Below are 17,820 nucleotides of genomic sequence, written 5' to 3'. Positions count from 1 at the left end.
CACCAGTAAGATTTTCTATAGCTATACATGATTCATGTCAGCTCATACAGTTTTTTATAGACTCACAGAAGCTTGAGTTCAAAGGGGACATTAGCTGTCACCTGCCACCCAACTGTCATTTTCCAGGGAATGGGGAACTCACTACCTAATATGAGGCAGTCCGTGCTATAGCTGGACAGCTCCAAATGATAAAAGATTCTTCCTCGTAGAGCTTCTGTCTGCCTCCCTTTACCTTTCCCCCATTGCCCTAATTCTGTCTTCAGGGCTGGTAAAAACAATAGTACTCTTTCTTCCTCACAGTGGTCATTCATTCATCCAATAAGCATTTCCTTAGCACCAACTTTGTCAGGCACCATGCTAAGTGCTGGAATTACAAACTGAGCAAGTCTTGCCCCTGCAGCATTTTCTCCTCCAAGTGAAACACCCTTAAATCCTTCATCTCTCCTTCATTTGGTCTGATTTCCAGACACCCACCATCTAACCCACTCTTTCTCTCCTAAACACACACAAGCTTATTAAATCCATCTTAAAGTATGGTGTCCAGAACTGACCTCAGTATTCTTCTGAAGGCCAAGTTGGATTTTTAGCCCAGCTTGGTGGATGTTCATGTTAAAGAAAATGCCCATTGTGGAAAAACCCCAGTTGTAACTAGAGTGCTGCCAGCCAGGTCCCATTCACTGAGCTTCTGTTCTAGAAGCACAGGGAGAAAGGAAGGAGAAGGAGAGAGAGGAGGAGGACTGTGAGTCTTGAAATGACATGGTGTCTATCTCCCTACCCAGAACTCCCCTCAGGTATTAGTGGCAAGTCTAAATCACTCTAATCAAACAGCCTCCCCTCTACCCTTCCTCTATTAGTGTCTGCCTCAGGAAAGGTAAGAAAAATTTTAAATGAGCATGCTGATGGCCCAACACATTGTTAAACAGAACTCAGCCATAAATGAAGGGCCTTCGCTATACCAAGCCCCATAGCCTATAAGGGGAGAACAGAAGATGACTCTACAGGTGAGGAGGATGGTTCCATCAGTAGCCTCTGACCTGTGGAGGCCCCTTGCTTTAAGCTCTCTGCTGTGAACTTGTGCAAAGGAACAGTCCCCTCCTTTTGGAACAAAATCATACATCCTTCCTCTCTCAATCCTGTCCCTCTGCAGCTCTTGCTACTCCCTCCTTGGAAGGAAGCCATCCCCTTACAGAAGCAGAAGTCATCTCCACTCTGACATAACCTCTGATTGATGCATAAATTCCTGCAAATCTTTCAAAGGCCTGATGCAAGGTCCCTCCTCTCCTAAGCCATTTTCTTACACATTGGTCTGGATTAAAGGAAGCATTTTAGAGCCAAAAGATGGCAGGCAGAATGAAGAGGCTCAATAGGAGAGAGTCATAAAATGAGAAATGAGTGCGAGAGGAGAAGGAAAGTCCTGGGGTGGGGGTGGGGGTGGGGGTGGCGGCGTAGATGTTGCCCTGCCTCTTGAAGGTCCCTTTTCTTCCCTGGGCATAGAAAGAATTAGCCTTCTAGAATAAAGTTTGCTAAAGGATTCCTTATTACTCACAGGATATCAGATCTACAAGGGATTGGCAAGGGAATTTTATACCGTATTTTGCAGCAGTCTTCTTCCTCTGGGTCCACATGAAGGATTCCTTACTTCTTGTTGGGGCCTTACCCACATGATCCATTGGTGTTTCTTCAGCACTCTTGTGCCAGGACATGATGCTGAGGGGCTGTAAAGATGATGTGATGGTGACCTGTAGGAGCTCACAGGCAAAAGACAAGCAAACAGGAACAAGAGCCTCTGAAACAGGGGTGTGACTAGGCGTGACAGAAACCCTGAGAAGAGCGTGACCAATTCTTCCTGGAGGAATCAGGAGGGCTTTCCTGAGCAGGTGATTTTTGAGTTTGCTTTAAAGAACCCTCCACCCTCAGTGCATTGAGGCAATAAGCTTGTGGTCTTAAAAGCTCCGGCCAGGACAAGTGGCTGTAGGGGAGGTTGGGGGCGTCTTGGGGGGAGAGGACAGCAAAAGGTGGAGGAAAGGGACTGGAGAGAGAAAAGAGGGGAGAAGGAGGAAGAATGGGAAAGGGAGAGGAAGGGGGAGGAGGAAGAGAGAGGAGAGAGGGAGGAGACAAGGGGGAGAGCAAAAGAAGGGGGAGGAGAGGGATAGGCAGAGGAAGAGGGAGAGAGAGAGAGAGCGAGGGTGAGAGAGGGAGGGAGGGAGGGAGGGAGAGAGAGAGAGAGAGAGAGGGAGGGAGGGAGAGAGAGAGAGAGAGAGATTTGAATTTCCCATCTGGAAGGGGAGCGGTAGCACGTCAGGACCAGGCTGAGGGGCGTGATTGGAGGGCGCCTCCGGCAGCCGCCGCGGCCCCAGCTCGCCCGGTGGAGTTGCACGAGGCGGCGGCGGGAGCTGGAAGAGCAGAAGGAACCGCCTCGCTGAGTACGCCCGGCGCCCTGCAGCGGCTCGGACGGTTTCGTGGGCCGCCAGGTCGGTGCTGACCCCGGGCCGGGAGGGCGGAGCCGGGCTGTGGGCGGCAGGGTCCCGGCTCTCGCTGTGAGGCTGCGGGGCAACCTGGGAGGCTGGGGGTGCGGCTTTGGGGGGACAGCTCCCCAAGGCCGGCCGGGCGCCGGAAAGGGCGGCTGCGCGGCAGCAGCTGGGACCCTCCCGGGCGCGCTCGCTGCGGTGCTGAAAGGACAGCTCCCCGCGAGGCGACGCGAGCCGCGGCGGGAAGGGGTGAAGCCGGCGCCGACTGGGAGGGCGCGGTAGGCCCGGGACCCGGAGACCTCCGGGCAGAACAGAAGCCCGGGACAGCCTGGCTCCCGGGAGGCAGGACCGCCCCGAGGGCGCGGGAGACTCAAGTCTGAACCTAGAGAACTTCGAGCTCACGGGGTTGGGGATGGGGTACGTCGATACAAGCTACTTCAGGCTGTTGTTAACCTGGAAGCCTCCGGAGCCCTCTTGCCCCAGGAGGAGGGAGCCGCCCCGGAGGGGCTTAAGGCTCCGGGAGTGAGTCAGAGGGCGCCGGGAGGGGGGCGGACAGGCCGAAGGGGGAGGAGAGGAAAGCCTAAAACGTGGATTGGAGGGGAGAGGCCAAGGGGACTATTTGTCCTCGGAGGAGGAGCAGCCGAGGTTTGGCCAGCGCACGTTCTCTACTTGGGGTCATTAGTTACTGTCCCATCTAAGACCCTCGCGGGCCCCATTCTGCCCCCTCCCCCATCAAAGTTTGATACCTGGCTGGGTCTTGGGGTTGGAGCTTTGTGTGTTGGGGGAGGGGCGCTCTCAGTGGCCAACGAGGAGCTCCATGGCAGAGCTGCAGGCTGTGCAGGCCTCCGCAGGGGACCGGGAGAGGGGCGCCTGGATTCTTACCCTCTTCTGCGGGGGGACCGCGAAGCCCCCGCCAATTCCGCTTTTCTGAGGGAGCGGGTTCCCTTACCCCCTCCCATCCTCCACTGCCCCATTCCCCTCCCCCAGTGCTTCTCCCTTCCAGGGGCGTAGAGCGGGGGTGGGGTGGGGGATGAAGGGACATCCCCTGTCTCAGCCATCGCCATTAGCATTAGGGTCCCCCGTGAAAAGCAAATGAGTGTTGGATTGAGTAGCGGTGAATACTGCCCGGACTTAAGCCATAAGAACAGAAAAACAGCCACAAGGACAAACACTGCAGGTGCCCGAATCTGCTTGTCGGATGGGGGTGGTGGGCCAGTCCCAAAACCGCTTGGGGCTCAGGAGGCCAAGCCAGAGGAGATACCTCCGCTGCCTTCGGGCTGGGACATGCTGGAGGAAGTCCGAGAAGGAAAGCTGAAGATATGTCCTAGGTCTTGGATGCGCTAAAGGCACGGAAACGTGCTGCAGCAGCATCCCTCTTTCTCCCTGTTTTTGTCTCCCCTCCCCCAGCGCCGCACCACCACCACCACACCCCACAACCACCACCACAACCACCACCACCACCGCCACCACCACCACCGCCACCACCACCACCACCACCCTTCCCGCGCAGGGATACACCACGGTCTCCCAGAGAACCACTGAGGAGCGCCTCCTGGTGGTCTGGCCAAAATCCTCAACTGCATGCAACCTGCCCGACCTCAGCACTCCTACAGGCATATGGCAAAATATCTACACACACGCCTGCACACACGCTCACGCAGACTCACATGATGCCTAAGTTCAGAGTTAAACACGCAGGATCATACTCTGAATGCGTACAATCACATACTCGCTGATATACACTAAATTCAACCCAGCAAGTATGTCAGGAGGTTCTACCATGAACCAGGAGATGTTATGGACTCTGGGATAAGGGAAATAAACAAGATACAGGTCCTGCCCTGAAAAGAACTCAGAGTGATCAGGAAGGGAAAGACACACAGCTGGGCAGAGCACATGAGCTGGAGGCAGGCAAGGCTGCCCTAGAAAGTACCATAGGTCTCTGAAGAGGAAGACACCGTCACGTCTCACCCAGGAGATGCAGGATATTTCATAGAGGGAGTGACTTGAGAGGGATCTTTGAAAATTAATATTGCTACTGCTAAGGATGATGACGATGATGATAGCTAATACATACGGAGCACCTACTATGTGCCAAACACTACGCTGAGCACTTTATTTGCATTATCTCATTTAATGTTCACAACATGCCTTAGGCATAGGCATTACCGTCTCCATTTTACAGATGAGAAAATATTAAGTCACTTGCTCAAGGTCACTTAGTAAGTTGTGAAGCTAGGATTTGAACCGGCAGAGATAACGTTAAGAGGCTCCCGGGCTGTAAAAACAGCATGAACAAATGCCCGGTGGTTTTCAAATAGAATATGTGTTGGAGTATAGCTGAAGCAGAGCCACATGCAAGGGATGGGAAACTAATGGCAAGGTAGGCAGGTGCTAGATCCTGCAGGACTTGAAGGTCAGCACAAGGACTATGGTAAGTTTAACAAGGCCATGGGGAGCCATTGCAGGGTGTTTTTGAAGAGCAGATCTGCCCTTCTGGACAATTAATTGAACAGCCATGTGGAGGATGGATGAGAACTGAGGGAGGGACAGACTTAGAGGTTATGCACAAATTCAGAACCTTGAGGCCCTGAACCAAGACATTAGCAGCCTTAGGATAAGAGGGTGTGGATGCAGGATGTACCATGAAGCTACAGTCACTGGACTTCTCTCTTAGCACCCCATCTCAATTTTAACTCACCAATTCCTTGTGTGGTCTTTTGTCCAGTGTCTTCCTCCCCCAAACTGAATGCTGTGAGAGCAAACTGACTCCCTTCTTCCCTGCCACAGCCCAGCATTGAGAACAGTGTTTGGCAGAATAGATACTCAAAGAATATCAGTAGTGTGATTGAGTGATTGAGTGAGTGAGTGAGTGAGTGAGTGAGTGAGTGAATGAAGTCCCTGACTCCAGAATTTTCAGCTGAGGCAACTGGAAAAAACACGCTAGAAGAAAAGATGATTGGGTGAGGAAAGCAAGGGTGAGACTGATCTTTGGACAGATTGAATCTGAGATTATCCATGTGACGATATCCAGCAGAGAATTAAATGTGCAGGTGCAGGGGAGTGTCTGTGAATAAAGAAAGGCATAAATCAATAGGGTTGGTGAGATTCCCAAGGCAGACAGTGGGGGGAGGAGGGACAGCAGAAGGGGGAAGAGGGAGAGAGATTGGGGGAACATTTACATTTTAAAGGAAAGAAGTCAGCAAAGGAGAGAGAGAAGACTTGTCTGAGAAGCAAGCTGAAGATCACAGGAGTGCTCTGTCATAGAATTCAGGAGATTCAAGAAGACGGCTGAAAAACAGAGAGATGGGGAGAGAATAGGGGTCCATCATCAACATCTAATGCTACAGAGGGATGGGAGAGCTGGAGAGCTGTGAAAACACTCCAGGGTCTGGAATCTGGGAGGCCTCTGGTGATTCTGACCAGGGCAATTTCGGTGGCAGTACAGAGGCAGCAGATCTCTGATCTCACAGAGCTGCAGCTGACCCAGAGGTGAAAGAGTGGAGGCTCCAAGTGGAGACCCCTTCATCACAATGGAAGAGGGCAGAGATTAAGGGAAAGGTGGTTCAGAGCGGGAACTGGAGAAGAGAGGGGATAAGAGACCTATAGAGAAGAGACTGAGGATGCGAGGAAGAAGGAGCATGAAAGATTCAAGGAGGAGGTGTAAGGAGAGAAGATTTGCAGCTCAGGCAGACAGATTAACTTCAGGGGGAAGGAGGGAGCCCTTGTCTTCCGAAGCTAGGAAGGAAGGTTGCAGGAGCTGGCATCAATCATTTTGATAATGATAGCAGTCACCATTTACTGAGCCCCCCTCATGTGCCAAACACATTGCATCCATTGTTTCTAAATTTTCAAAGTGGTATTGTAATCCTCACTTATAAGGAAGAGAGGTTAAGTCGATTATTCACCATCCTAGAGCTAAAGAGTAGCAGATTCAGGATCGGAGTCAGGTATGCCTGACCCAAAGCCCACAAGCCTTCCAATGCACCACATGAAGTGGGAGGAAAGTCACCTGCTGAAAGGAATGGGGTAGGAGGACATTGAGCCTTGAGAAATTGGCTAGAGGAGCCTCAACCAGATGAACAAGAAATTACTTGAATGCTGAGAGAGCCTCACTGGAAGTGGGCAGCAGGACTCTAGGGTGAACCCAAGAAGCTGCTAAAAAATCCCAGCAGGCTTCAACGGCGGGGGGGGGGGGGGGGGGGGGGGGGGGGCTAGAAGGACAAGTATGTAAGTATCCAGAAGACTCAGTCCACAACTGAGTAGATGTACTTTGCATATGTGGGGGGGGGGGGGCAAGGAAGGGTAATCAATGGTAATCAATGTTTACTGAATAAATACTTAGAAGCATAGAGTCCGGAGAAGCAGATGGTGTGGTGATAGAGAAATGGCATGTTGACTTGAATGGTGCCATGGGATATCCAGAGGGAGGTGTTCAAGAGGAAGGCAAGTGTATTTCTTGACTCATTTATTGCCTATTTCCCTATGCACACACACATACATACTCACACCACACACACTCCAGAATGTAATCTGCATGAGGGCAGGGTGTTGTCTGTCCTTTTCACTATTATACCTCCAGTGCCTAACACACTGCCTGGTACATAGTAGGTGCTCAATTAAAACTTGTTGGATAAATGAATATAGTGGTCTGAGAGCCCACGGAAGATGTCTAGGTATCATTAAAGCCCAAGTAAAGATGAGTTCCCCTAGGGAAGCATTACAGAGGAAAAAGAGGCAGGGGCTAAAGTCAGAGTCCTAGGGAACACACTTACTGAAGAAAGGAAAAGAAAAAAAGAGGAGGCAGCAAAACTGAGGGGTGGGGGGGAGAGGGATTAGTAGGAGAGAAGAGTGCAGAAGGAGATGAGGGAGGGGAAAGAACTGAGTCACAGAACCAAGACAGGAACATGATTTGAGGATACAGTGGGGTGGCCAGCAGTTCAAATGCTGTAGAACTACTCCAACAGAACCACTGGAAAGAGGGCCCAGAAAATCATCTGGTCCAGGAGAGAGACTTGCCAGAGCAGCAAGTTAAGGATGAGGCTGGACCTAAAGCCCAGGTGCCTTGTGGACCCATTTGAGACATCTCAAATTGGAGTCCTGCGTCCTCCACCGCCACCTGCCTATTCCTTGAGCTGCATGTAAACACAGAGGAGGAACCCAATAGTTCCTGAAATCATTTGATTATTAAATTGTTCCTTTCCTGTTCTTAGAAATGCAGACTCTTTGCAATGTTTTTGAATTGAGTGAAAACATCTTAATTGACTGAGCTGAGCTGCCTTCAAAACTCAGAATTTTGGGCCAGGGTGGGTTCTCTTGCATTTCCTGGAAATCCTGCTCCTTTTTTGCATGTCCTTAAAAATATGCAGTCAGCCACTGCCAACATTAACTGGTAAGGGCTACACACAAGGCACCTGACCAGTATCTCCTCTTCTTCAAAAGTCAGTACAAGGGCAGACTTAATCCTCTTCTCACTGGCAGGAAGCACACTGCATTCTCAGGGGGTCACAGCCAGGGAGTATTGAGCCTGGACTGCGGACCAGGTATGTCTGACGCTAAAGCCCCTGGCACTGTTTTTCTACTCCATCATGATTTGCTGTCCTCCAAACAACCTGTCAGGTGGTATGATCATGTAGAAGTCCTCAAATAAACTCTCGGGCCCCATTTGATGGAAAGATCTCAGTCTGCTGATATGTTTTCTCATTTTGTAAGAAATGAGGAAAATCCATCAACAAACAGCCAGTGACCTTGAACTCAACCTGGTTGTGATACCACCCTGCGTCTCTGCCACCATTTCCCTTTTTCCTCCCAGCAAATTATAAGGACCCCAAGGCTGTGTAGGCTGACAGGCCTTGGGGAGGAGGCCTGGCCCGAGGCCACTACATCACAATTTGGATAGCTCACGGATGTTCCCATCAACACCCAAAAGCGGATTTGTGGTGGCTTTGTCTATGAAAAAAAAAAAAAACCCAACAAACAGTGAAACTAAACGGTGAAAATAAAAAGGAAATCTCAGAGAGTTACAACATCAGGGTTCAAATTCTCCAGGATGTGGGGGGGAACAAGGTAGAAAGAGGTCAAAGGTGGAGGGAAGCTCTAAGCTCTCTACCCCTCCCCACTAACATCGGATGGAATAGTTCTACTTTTATGTATCTTGCATATTGAGATTTCCATTAAGATTTTATTTGGAGGGATCCCTGGGTGGCGCAGCGGTTTGGCGCCTGCCTTTGGCCCAGGGCGTGATCCTGGAGACCCGGGATCGAATCCCACATCGGGCTCCTGGTGCATGGAGCCTGCTTCTCCCTCTGCCTGTGTCTCTGCCTCTCTCTCTCTCTCCTCTGTGACTATCATGAATAAATAAATAAAATCTTTAAAAAAAAAAAAAAAAGATTTTATTTGGAGAAAACCTTCTGAGGCCAAAATAAAATAACAACAAAAACATAATAAAAACTGAAAGTCGATAATTTAGAGAGAAGGGGAGGGCTAACATAAGCTGAGTGCTTACAAGGCCCGTGCTTGGTACTTTAAAGGCCCTAAGCCTCAAGAAGATTATTATGTCTCCAACCCCCCATGTGGTATTCAAAATTAAAATAAGTATTAAGCTATAAAACATGAAAACTTACATGTTTGTTTCAATAAAAGTAACTTATTTCTCCATTTGTCTAATTTCAGATGTCTAGATATGTTCATCCAAGCTGACCATTCTTTTTCTTAGCCAGCCTCTGATCTGCCAGGGCCCTAAACATGCTTATTCCACCTAGGGATTGATCCAGTGGTCCAGGCTGAAATTTTCTCCAGTCTCCACAGTAGCCCTGGCAAAAGAGTCACTGCCATTCTATCATACAGATGAGGAAACTGAGGCCTGAATGTCACATGGCAAATAAAGAATGAGGGTGGCATGAGAACCCACCTCTGCCTGACTCCAAAATCCAGCTTCTTTCTAGCACTCCTGGCTTCAACCAAATAAAAGCAATTCGGTCAAGATGAAGGTTTTAAAATCGGAATCCGAAGATAGGTGACCACATACATGTGCCTGGCATGCAGCAAGTACTCAGGAAATAGCCCCTTTCCATCTCCTTTCCAAGGGTGGCAGGGCATTGGGTCTTGGCCTCAGCTGATGGAGCCTAGGGCTTGAACCAGGGTGAGGCTGCCATCTGTCTGTGCAGAGGCCTCTCCCGTTTGATCCCCAACTCCTCTTTTGCAGGTTGACACATCTCCCTGAACCAGGCCTTGCCAGGAGCACTGCATGCAAACTCGGCTGCGCACTAGGGCACGCTAACTGGAGCTGGAGTCATGGACTTTGTCATGAAGCAGGCCCTTGGAGGTGAGGCCCGAGCCCAGGACCCCTCACTCCCGAACCAGGTCCCAAACCAGATGGGAGGGGTCCGCAGAGAACCAAGGCCCTCCTCTATCCCCAGCCCTGTCCCCCCACCCTGACCCCACCTTCTCCCTCCCCAAACCATCCACCGTAGGGGCCACCAAGGATATGGGGAAGATGCTGGGGGGAGAGGAGGAGAAGGACCCAGACGCTCAGAAGAAGGAGGAGGAGCGACAGGAGGCTCTGCGGCAGCAGGAGGAGGAGCGTAAGGCCAAGCATGCGCGCATGGAGGCTGAGCGTGAGAAGGTCCGGCAGCAAATCCGAGACAAGGTTGGCACCTCCCACCGCCCGCAGAGTAGAAGGCACCAAGGTCAAGCCCGTCCCCCTCAGAGCCCGGCCACAGGCTTCCCTGAATCCCTGCTCTCACCTTAGACCTCGCTTTCTCTGAGCGCCACTCTCCTCACAGGGTAAAAGGAGTATCACAGGAAAACCTCACTGGAAGGAGCGTTATGGGGATTAAATAAGATAATGCACATGAGAAGTGCTCCCTAATGTTTGCTGCTACGGTCCACAATCTTGTACCCAAGACGCTGAGACCAAATGTTTACCATCCAGAATTTGGGAATTTTAGGGAAGTACAGTAACAGGTGCCTTGAGCACCTGTTACTGTTACAAGTCATTCTCAATGGGTCTGCTGGGCTACCTATGCCAAACAGTTCAGTGCATGTCTAGTCTCACCACTGGGGGAAAAAAAAATCAAGGCATCCCATTAGCTCAAATCAAGTTTCATCATCCAAACATATAGGAGGACTTTCAGATGTCAAATCTTGGGGGATTTCAAAAGAGTGGAGAAGTTATTACAAGCAGGCATTAATTTTAAAGTAAACCCCATGCACTGACTTTCTTTTATGGAGCACCTGTTAAGACAGGCACAATCCTATAAGGAAGGCATCCTTATCCCCATTTTATAGATGAGAGGACTGAGGCTTGGGGAGTTTCCATGAGAGGCCCCAGCTGAGCCTCCATGATCTTGAGACCCACCCAGCTCTCTCTTTGTCCCATTCATGCTCATGTCTGCCCTCCTCCTCCCCAGTACGGGCTGAAGAAGAAGGAAGAGAAGGAGGCCGAGGAGAAGGCAGCCCTGGAGCAGCCCTGCGAGGGGAGCCTGACCCGACCCAAGAAGGCTATCCCTGCAGGCTGCGGGGACGAAGAGGAGGAAGAAGAGGAGAGCATCCTGGACACGGTGCTCAAATACCTCCCGGGGCCACTGCAGGACATGTTCAAGAAGTAATCGGCCCTCCTGCTCTGTTCCCACTCCACCTGTTACTTTTTTTTGTTTTGTTTTGTTTTGTTCTTTCTTTTCTTTTTATTCAGTTAAGTCTCAGTTCTGAAGGGGAAAACCTCAATTGACCTCTGCCCCCCTTCCCTGGCCAGGGACTCCTCCCTCTCAGTATTCCCTCACATACCCTTCATCCCAAGGTATCCAGCCCCCACCTCACTTCCACATTGCTTGAAAAAGGGAAGGCAGCTTCCCCCCTGTAGGGGGCATTGAACCCAGTGCCAGAGACACTGAGGGCCCCCTCCAGAAGCCTGAGGTCTATGCTAGTGTGGTAATCCCCATACATTCCTTCATGCACCCCACTGCCAGGAGGACCACCGTCCCCAGCCAGCCAAAGTAATGACACATTCCAGCCCTGCCCAGCATGCCGGCCTTTGGCCTCTGACCCACAGTGGGCCTCTAGGTCAGGGCAGGGGCATTGAGTGGCCTGGCCCTGAGGAAGGGAGTCAGGGTAAGCCTGCCCTGTGAGGACCCTGCCTGAGAGGCCCCGCTGTATTCTGGCTAGGCCTAGGTCTGGGCAGGAGGCTGGGGCTCTCCTTCTTCCCTCCCCCTGAGATGATACCCACCCCAGGAACACTCCTCTCCCAACCCCCACCTGAGGAGGCATAGCCCCTGCCAATTCAGTCCCTCCAAATGGATCCTCTTTGGACTTTAACTCATCTGTAGGGAGGCCCCAGGGTAAACAGCCCCTTGTTTCCCCCTATTCCACTTGGGTCCTGGGCCCCCACTGCCAGGCTAGGCCCGTTTGCCCAGCCAAGGGGCTGCCCAGACCCCCAGAAAATACTTGGAGCCATTGGGCAGCGATGGCCCATGCCATGGGACCCCACCACTGGTACAGCCAAGCTGCCCCCATTCCTATCCACCCCTCTTCCCCACCCCATCCTGTCCATGTGCCTCCAGGGCCCCATGGTCCCCAGGAGGACCCTAAGTGGCCAAAGCCCCAAAGCTTTGGGGAGAAGCCAGTTCCAACTTGACAGAAGGCATCTGTTCATTCATCTCATTGGCCAAGAACAAACTCTCCTCTGGATGTGTGAAAATGGCCTTTGTTCCACACCACCCCACCCCAAACTGTCAAGACCTCCTGCTCAGGCAGGTGTGTAAGAACTGTTAGGGGAGGGGGTGGAGCAAATGAGACAGGAAAATGTGTGTTCATGCATGCATGAGTGCGTATGGCAAAGACTGCATCAGCATTGTGTGTCCAAAGATTGTACATATAGGTGTGTTGTTAGAGTGTGGGTATGTCTTGAGATTGTGTGTGTGTGTTAATTGCATCCCTGTGTTAGATAGAGATCGTGTACGGTAGGCAACCTTATGTATGTGTGCTTGTTTGATGGGCTGTGTATGAATTGAGATTGTGTCATATCTGTTCTCTGGCCATCTTGTATGTGTCGTAGAATTTGCATGTGTTAGTTTGTGTCTGCATGTGTTTTCAAAATGGCATGCACGTCTGGAGAGATGGATATGTGTTAGATTTTGTAGAAGTATGTGTTTGAGAGAACGTCAGATGTGCTGAGACTATTGTGTGTATGTGTGTGGCTCTGAATAGGTAGTTGTGTGCAGAATGTGTGCTTGGGGAGAAAGAACCTAGGTAAGATGCCCCCCCACCCCCGTCTTGGCCCTAAAACCATTGGTCATAGGTGGCCACATCCAACAGGAGACCTTGTCCTTGGCCTAGAGTCCTCCCACCCTTAGGGGGTTCCTGCCTGAGGTCCTCAGAAGTCCACTGGGACTGACCTGGCAGTGCCCCGAGAAGCCATTCTGGGCCCCTACCAGGGCCTACCCCCAAAGCAGGGCCCAGGGAGGGGGCGACTTGCCTGCCCCGGAAGCTCCTGCCCCATGGACCCCAGTTTGCATTCTGCAGGTTTTCCATTTTAGTGGATTTATGCTTTTATTTCAGAGAGAGACATGTGTCCTCTCTGTCCGTTTCCAATAGTTAAAGCCATATCAGTTAGACTGCAATACTTTAAAGACGAGACAAAACAATCCATATGTTTAGGGAACCAGAAAAATCCCCTGGTCTGTCCCTTTTCTAGGGAGCAGGGCTCCAGCAGCTCCAGCTCCCTGGATTTGCCCTTCTCCCCCGCCTCCTCCCCTGTGCCCCTGTGTCTGTGCCTGTGTCTGTGATGGGGAGCCACCTCGCACCCCTATTGTCTGCTTGTCTGTGTCTCTTTTCCTGGGCAGGATGGTCATTCTCTAGAGCCCCGGGGTCCAGGGACAGAGACAGGCAGGGCCCAGTCCAGGGGCCCCAGGCTTTCCCAGACCCTGTGTGTGAGCCCCACCCAGGCACAGATGTGGATCCCCAGTATTCAAAAAAGTCTGCCCCTTGACAGGGGCACATAGATCTCACAGGTAGTGCCAGGGAACAACGGGTGCCAGATGGGCAGTGGAGACCGAGGCTCTGGAAGCTTCAGAAGAGCAGGGGAACTCAACTGTGCAAGATATCCCCGGTGGACCTGAGGGACCCCAGGCCCTCAGAGGATGTCCCTGGTGGCCTCCACAGCCCCCCTGCATCCCCAGAGCAGGCTCAGGGATTTTCCCATAGGACAGCACCCTCCAGACTGGCTGGATTAGTCTGGTGCACAGCCTAGATTCCTCCAGACTCCTCAGGCCTACTCCTGAGAAGCAGGACTAGAGGTCTTCCTGGAGGTGGGAGCAAGGGACAATTTCAGCATTGGGCATGCCTTCCTCTAACCACTGCCAGGTGATCATTGTCAGGTCCAGAGAGACATGATGACTGTCATTACTGATATAGACCTGACTGTGGAAAGAAGCTAAGGTGTGACCAGTGAAGATGTTGTGTGCAACACACTCAGGTAGAGGGAGAGGGGAAACAAAATATGTATGTAAATATGTCCTCTAGCAGGGAAGGGATGGTCACATGATGTACTTGGGGTAGGAGGTGTGTGTGGCCCACTAGATGGGAGGGGGATGAGTTTATCTCACATAAATGGGGCAACGTGCATATGATACACTTAGGAGGCTAGGATGGGGAGGGAGTGGTCCCAGAATTCAGCACACACATACAACATATCAGGGAGACATTCTCCAGCTAGGGAAATAAGGAGCAATCATTTAGATATGGCAAAAACAGTGAGATGCAAGGGAGTGGGCACACCTGATGTGGGCATGCGTGGTTGCCAAGGAAGGCCACTGCCAGATGTGCATGCCTGGGAGCTCACACCATCAGAGAGGAGGGAGAAGGCTTCTCCCATGCTGGGTGCTGGCAGTGAGCCAGGACTTCCACACATGGACATTCTCAGCTCCTGGAAGGTGTCCTTACTGGCAAAACTGTGTGGGGTCTTCTCCAAAGGCAAGCAGGAAGTCCAGAGACCCTCTTCAGTAGGGTGTGTGTGTGTGTGTGAGAGAGAGAGAGAGAGAGAGAGAGAGAGAGAGAGAGAGAGAGAAAGAAGGAGACAGCGGGGGGAGGTGGGGAGAGAGAGACAGAGAGAAGGGGAGAGACAGTGAACAGAATGAAGTACTTCAGCACCCATCTCAGGTAGGACAGGTGGGTAAAGAAGCTACCCCACAGGCTATGGCTAGAGTAAAGTGGGCAGAACCCCAACCCCAAGAGCCCCCAGCACCTAGCTGGCAGGGTTGCCCACCCCACCACCCAACTGCTCCATCCTAGGGTCCTACAAGCCCTTAACTGGAAAGGCAGCTGGGGGTCAGATGGCTCAGGGGAAGTGTGCCTCCCAGGCCTGAAGACTTGCCTTCCCTGACCCATCCCCTACTCTCTTCCCTGCTCCTGCTACCCAGTCTTCACTAGGGAGAGACCAGGAGGTGCTTGTGCTGGCCCCAGGGTGGGGGCCCTAGTGAGACCCAGGTGAGGACGACCATCCTGCTCTCGCGGGGGAATCCCTTTCCCACATCTGTGCTGTGTCCTTGTTGCTCTGCTTTCTTTAAATGTGTCAGTGCCTGGGGGGAGGGGAGGGGCACCCTCTCATGCCCCCTGAACCTGACCAAAAGCCATGGCTGTTGCTCCCCCCTTTGTATGACGCAGATGCTAAGATGTACCAAACCAACCATGACAACAAAGAAAAGACCTTGTACAGCAGCTCTTGGTCTGTCTGCCCTCTTCTGTTCATTGGCATCACCAGGGCTACACAGGGGACCAGCTGAGGTGAAGGGGGGCTGACCTGCAATGCTCAAGAGGCCCTAGAATCCATTTTGCCTTCATGTCTGGTTGGGACACTGGAAATGATCCCAGAAATCAACTGAGACCAGAATCCAGGGCTGACCCAGAGATTCAGGGCCACTCACCTCCTGCCCCTCAAAGTAAAAGGCACAACGAACCCCTGGAGCTGGTGTTCCAGCCTGGTCACAATGCCCTGCACCCCATACCTCATCTCTGGCCATCCTTCTCCAAAAGTTCCTCAGGATATGGCATGCCAACATGAAGCCAGGTCCCATGGGTAGGCAAAGGTCACCGGTCATCCCACCAACACTGAGGGAGTTCCCACTGTGTGCCAGGCCATGTGTGGGAGCTGGGGACACATAAACAGGTTGCCACTGAGCATTGCTCCTAGACACAGACACTCCTCAGGCCTTGTTAAGCCAAGACAAGAGAACCCCCTTTCACCCTTGTCTGCCCCCACAATTGCCCTGCCTTAAGCTGGGCCTCATCTTTCCTCTATGTGGCTAGGTACCTCCCTCTTGTCACACACTGGCCTCCGATATCTGCCCTCTGTCCATCTTCTCCCCGCCACCCCACCACACCTAGAAGACACAGCAAAACAACAAACTTAACCATGTCACTCCCTTGCCCAACACCCTTCAATGGTCTTTAGGAAAGTACCTGCCTATAGGATAACATCAAAATTGTCAACATGGCCCTGTATGATATGACCCCAACGTGCTAGGTCAGACCCACACCCAACTCTGAGCCAAGCACCCTCTCACATACCATGCTGTTTGCAGGTTCCATCCCCTCTGCCGGGAATGAATGGTACCCTCTGGCTCCCGGAATATTTGTTGAACTTCTCAAAATCCAGCTAAGACGTCACCACCTGTGTGAAGGCCACCCTGACACAGCCCCACGCCCCCTGCCCACAGCAGTCTGTTGTCATGCTCACAACAGAGCATCAGAGCTGCGTGCTCAGACAGCACTGGGTTTGCTGGTGGGTTCTGTCACCCAGCAGAGTGATCTTACTTAACCCCTCTGAGTATTTGCTCACAAGTAAAATGGGATAATAATTGTTCTGACCTCCACAGTTGTGAGGAGTAAATGGGGTCACACACTCACACTCTTAGGACAGCATGCTAAGCATTCAGTGAACGACACCTTGCAAATTCTACTATAATTTACGTCGCTGCAATGTCTCCCTCTAACTTGGGAGCTCTACAGGGGCCATGCTGGCTGGTGCCTCCCAGCACCCACGGCAGAGGGTCCTCAGGAACCCCAACGCTAGCTCAAGGTCCAAGCACTCAATCTCTGTCTCTTCCACTTGGTGGCCACAGTCACTTTTCCTTCAGCTCTCTGTACCTACCAGACAGTAGGGGGAGGGGAGGCAGAGCCTGACCCCTCTCTCTTCTATGCCCTAATATCACCCATCCTGCCTTTCTCCCAGAGCAGCCCATCACTCTGGGCTCATCACACAAAGGGTAGCAGGTCTCCTGGACTCTCAGAGCCAGGGGAGCTCAGTGTGTGACAGGAGGCTACATTAGTTATCTACTGCTGCAGAACGAATTACCACAAACTTGGTGGCTTAAAGCAACACATGTTCATGATCTCAGTTTCTCATAGGAGGCCAGGCACCTCTGCTTCAGTGTCTCTCACCAAGCGGCAGTCAAGGTGTGGGCCAGGGTTGGGGTCTCAGCTGATAGTGAGGACCATTTCCACGGTCATGTGATTGTAGCCAAGATTTAGTTCCTGTTGAATTGGGGGCCTCAGTCCCTGGCTGGCTGTTGGCCAGAGGCTGTCCTTTGTTTCTCACTATGTGGAACCCTCTATTAGGGCAACTCATGACATGGCAGCTATCTTCATCAAAGTGTGCAAGCCAAGAAGGCAACAGAGAACATCAACTGGTAAGATGGCAGCCTCGGTGTTATGTAACCTGATTGGGGAAGTGACATCCCATCACTTTGGCCGTATTCTCTTGGTTAGAAGTCCATACCTATAAGCCCTGTCCATACCTATATAGAGAGGGTTACACATGATGTGAATAGCAGGGCAGGAATCACTGGGTGACTGCTTAGGGTCTGCCCCCACAGCGGCTGAGGCAACTCCCCCCTTCCCTACAAAGAAGCAGGAGTTGAGCAGGGCCTCAGAGGAGCCAAACCTCATCTCCCACAGGGTCCTGAGTGGTGGAGGAAGTGTGTCAGAGCAGAATTAAGAGCCAACAGTGGGCTCCCCCCAGGCTTCTGCAAGACCAAAGCCATTCCCAGAGCCAGGGCTGGGCTCTGAGGGCCTTCCAAGCTCGAGATTGGAGAGAAATGGAACATGAGGGATTTAGGCTTCCCTGGAAGTCCATGTGTGTTCTTTCAGCATGCCAGATGCTGTTTTCCCAAGACCCAGGTACCCCCCTCAGTAAACAATCCAGCCCCAGACACTCAGATGCTTCTTCCCTGCCTGCCTTGTCCCTCCTTCCCACTCAGTGGCACCCCACAGTGCCCTGTGCCCTAGTGGGGAAATCTTACTTTCAATCCTGAAGGTTTTCTCCTCAGAGTCCTAACTCTCTCTTAAAGAGCGCTTCCTG

The 17,820-nt window shown here is 51.9% G+C and overlaps 1 protein-coding gene across 4 annotated transcripts in view; it reads left to right on the top strand.

Annotated features, from left to right (window-relative positions):
• CPLX2 (complexin 2) overlaps nt 1-15,179 on the top strand; it is an 84,817-nt gene extending 69,638 nt beyond the window's left edge. For 3 of the 4 annotated variants that reach the window (XM_077895480.1, XM_077895478.1, XM_077895479.1), the window contains 3 exons: nt 9,673-9,792; nt 9,941-10,116; nt 10,880-15,179. In XM_077895480.1, the coding sequence (XP_077751606.1) occupies nt 9,762-9,792; nt 9,941-10,116; nt 10,880-11,077 (405 nt within the window). In that variant the 5' untranslated portion in view covers nt 9,673-9,761 and the 3' untranslated portion in view covers nt 11,078-15,179. Of the gene's footprint in view, nt 1-2,247; nt 2,472-9,672; nt 9,793-9,940; nt 10,117-10,879 lie in introns of those variants that run through there. The other variant, XM_077895477.1, reaches the window with a different exon arrangement.
• Nucleotides 15,180-17,820: the final 2,641 nt, after the last annotated feature.

The sequence above is a fragment of the Canis aureus genome, chromosome 4 (genome assembly GCF_053574225.1).
Source record: "Canis aureus isolate CA01 chromosome 4, VMU_Caureus_v.1.0, whole genome shotgun sequence".
NCBI lineage: Eukaryota > Metazoa > Chordata > Mammalia > Carnivora > Canidae > Canis > Canis aureus.
The sequence above is the reverse complement of the archived record's forward strand: the minus strand, read 5'-3'. Positions and strand labels throughout refer to the sequence as shown.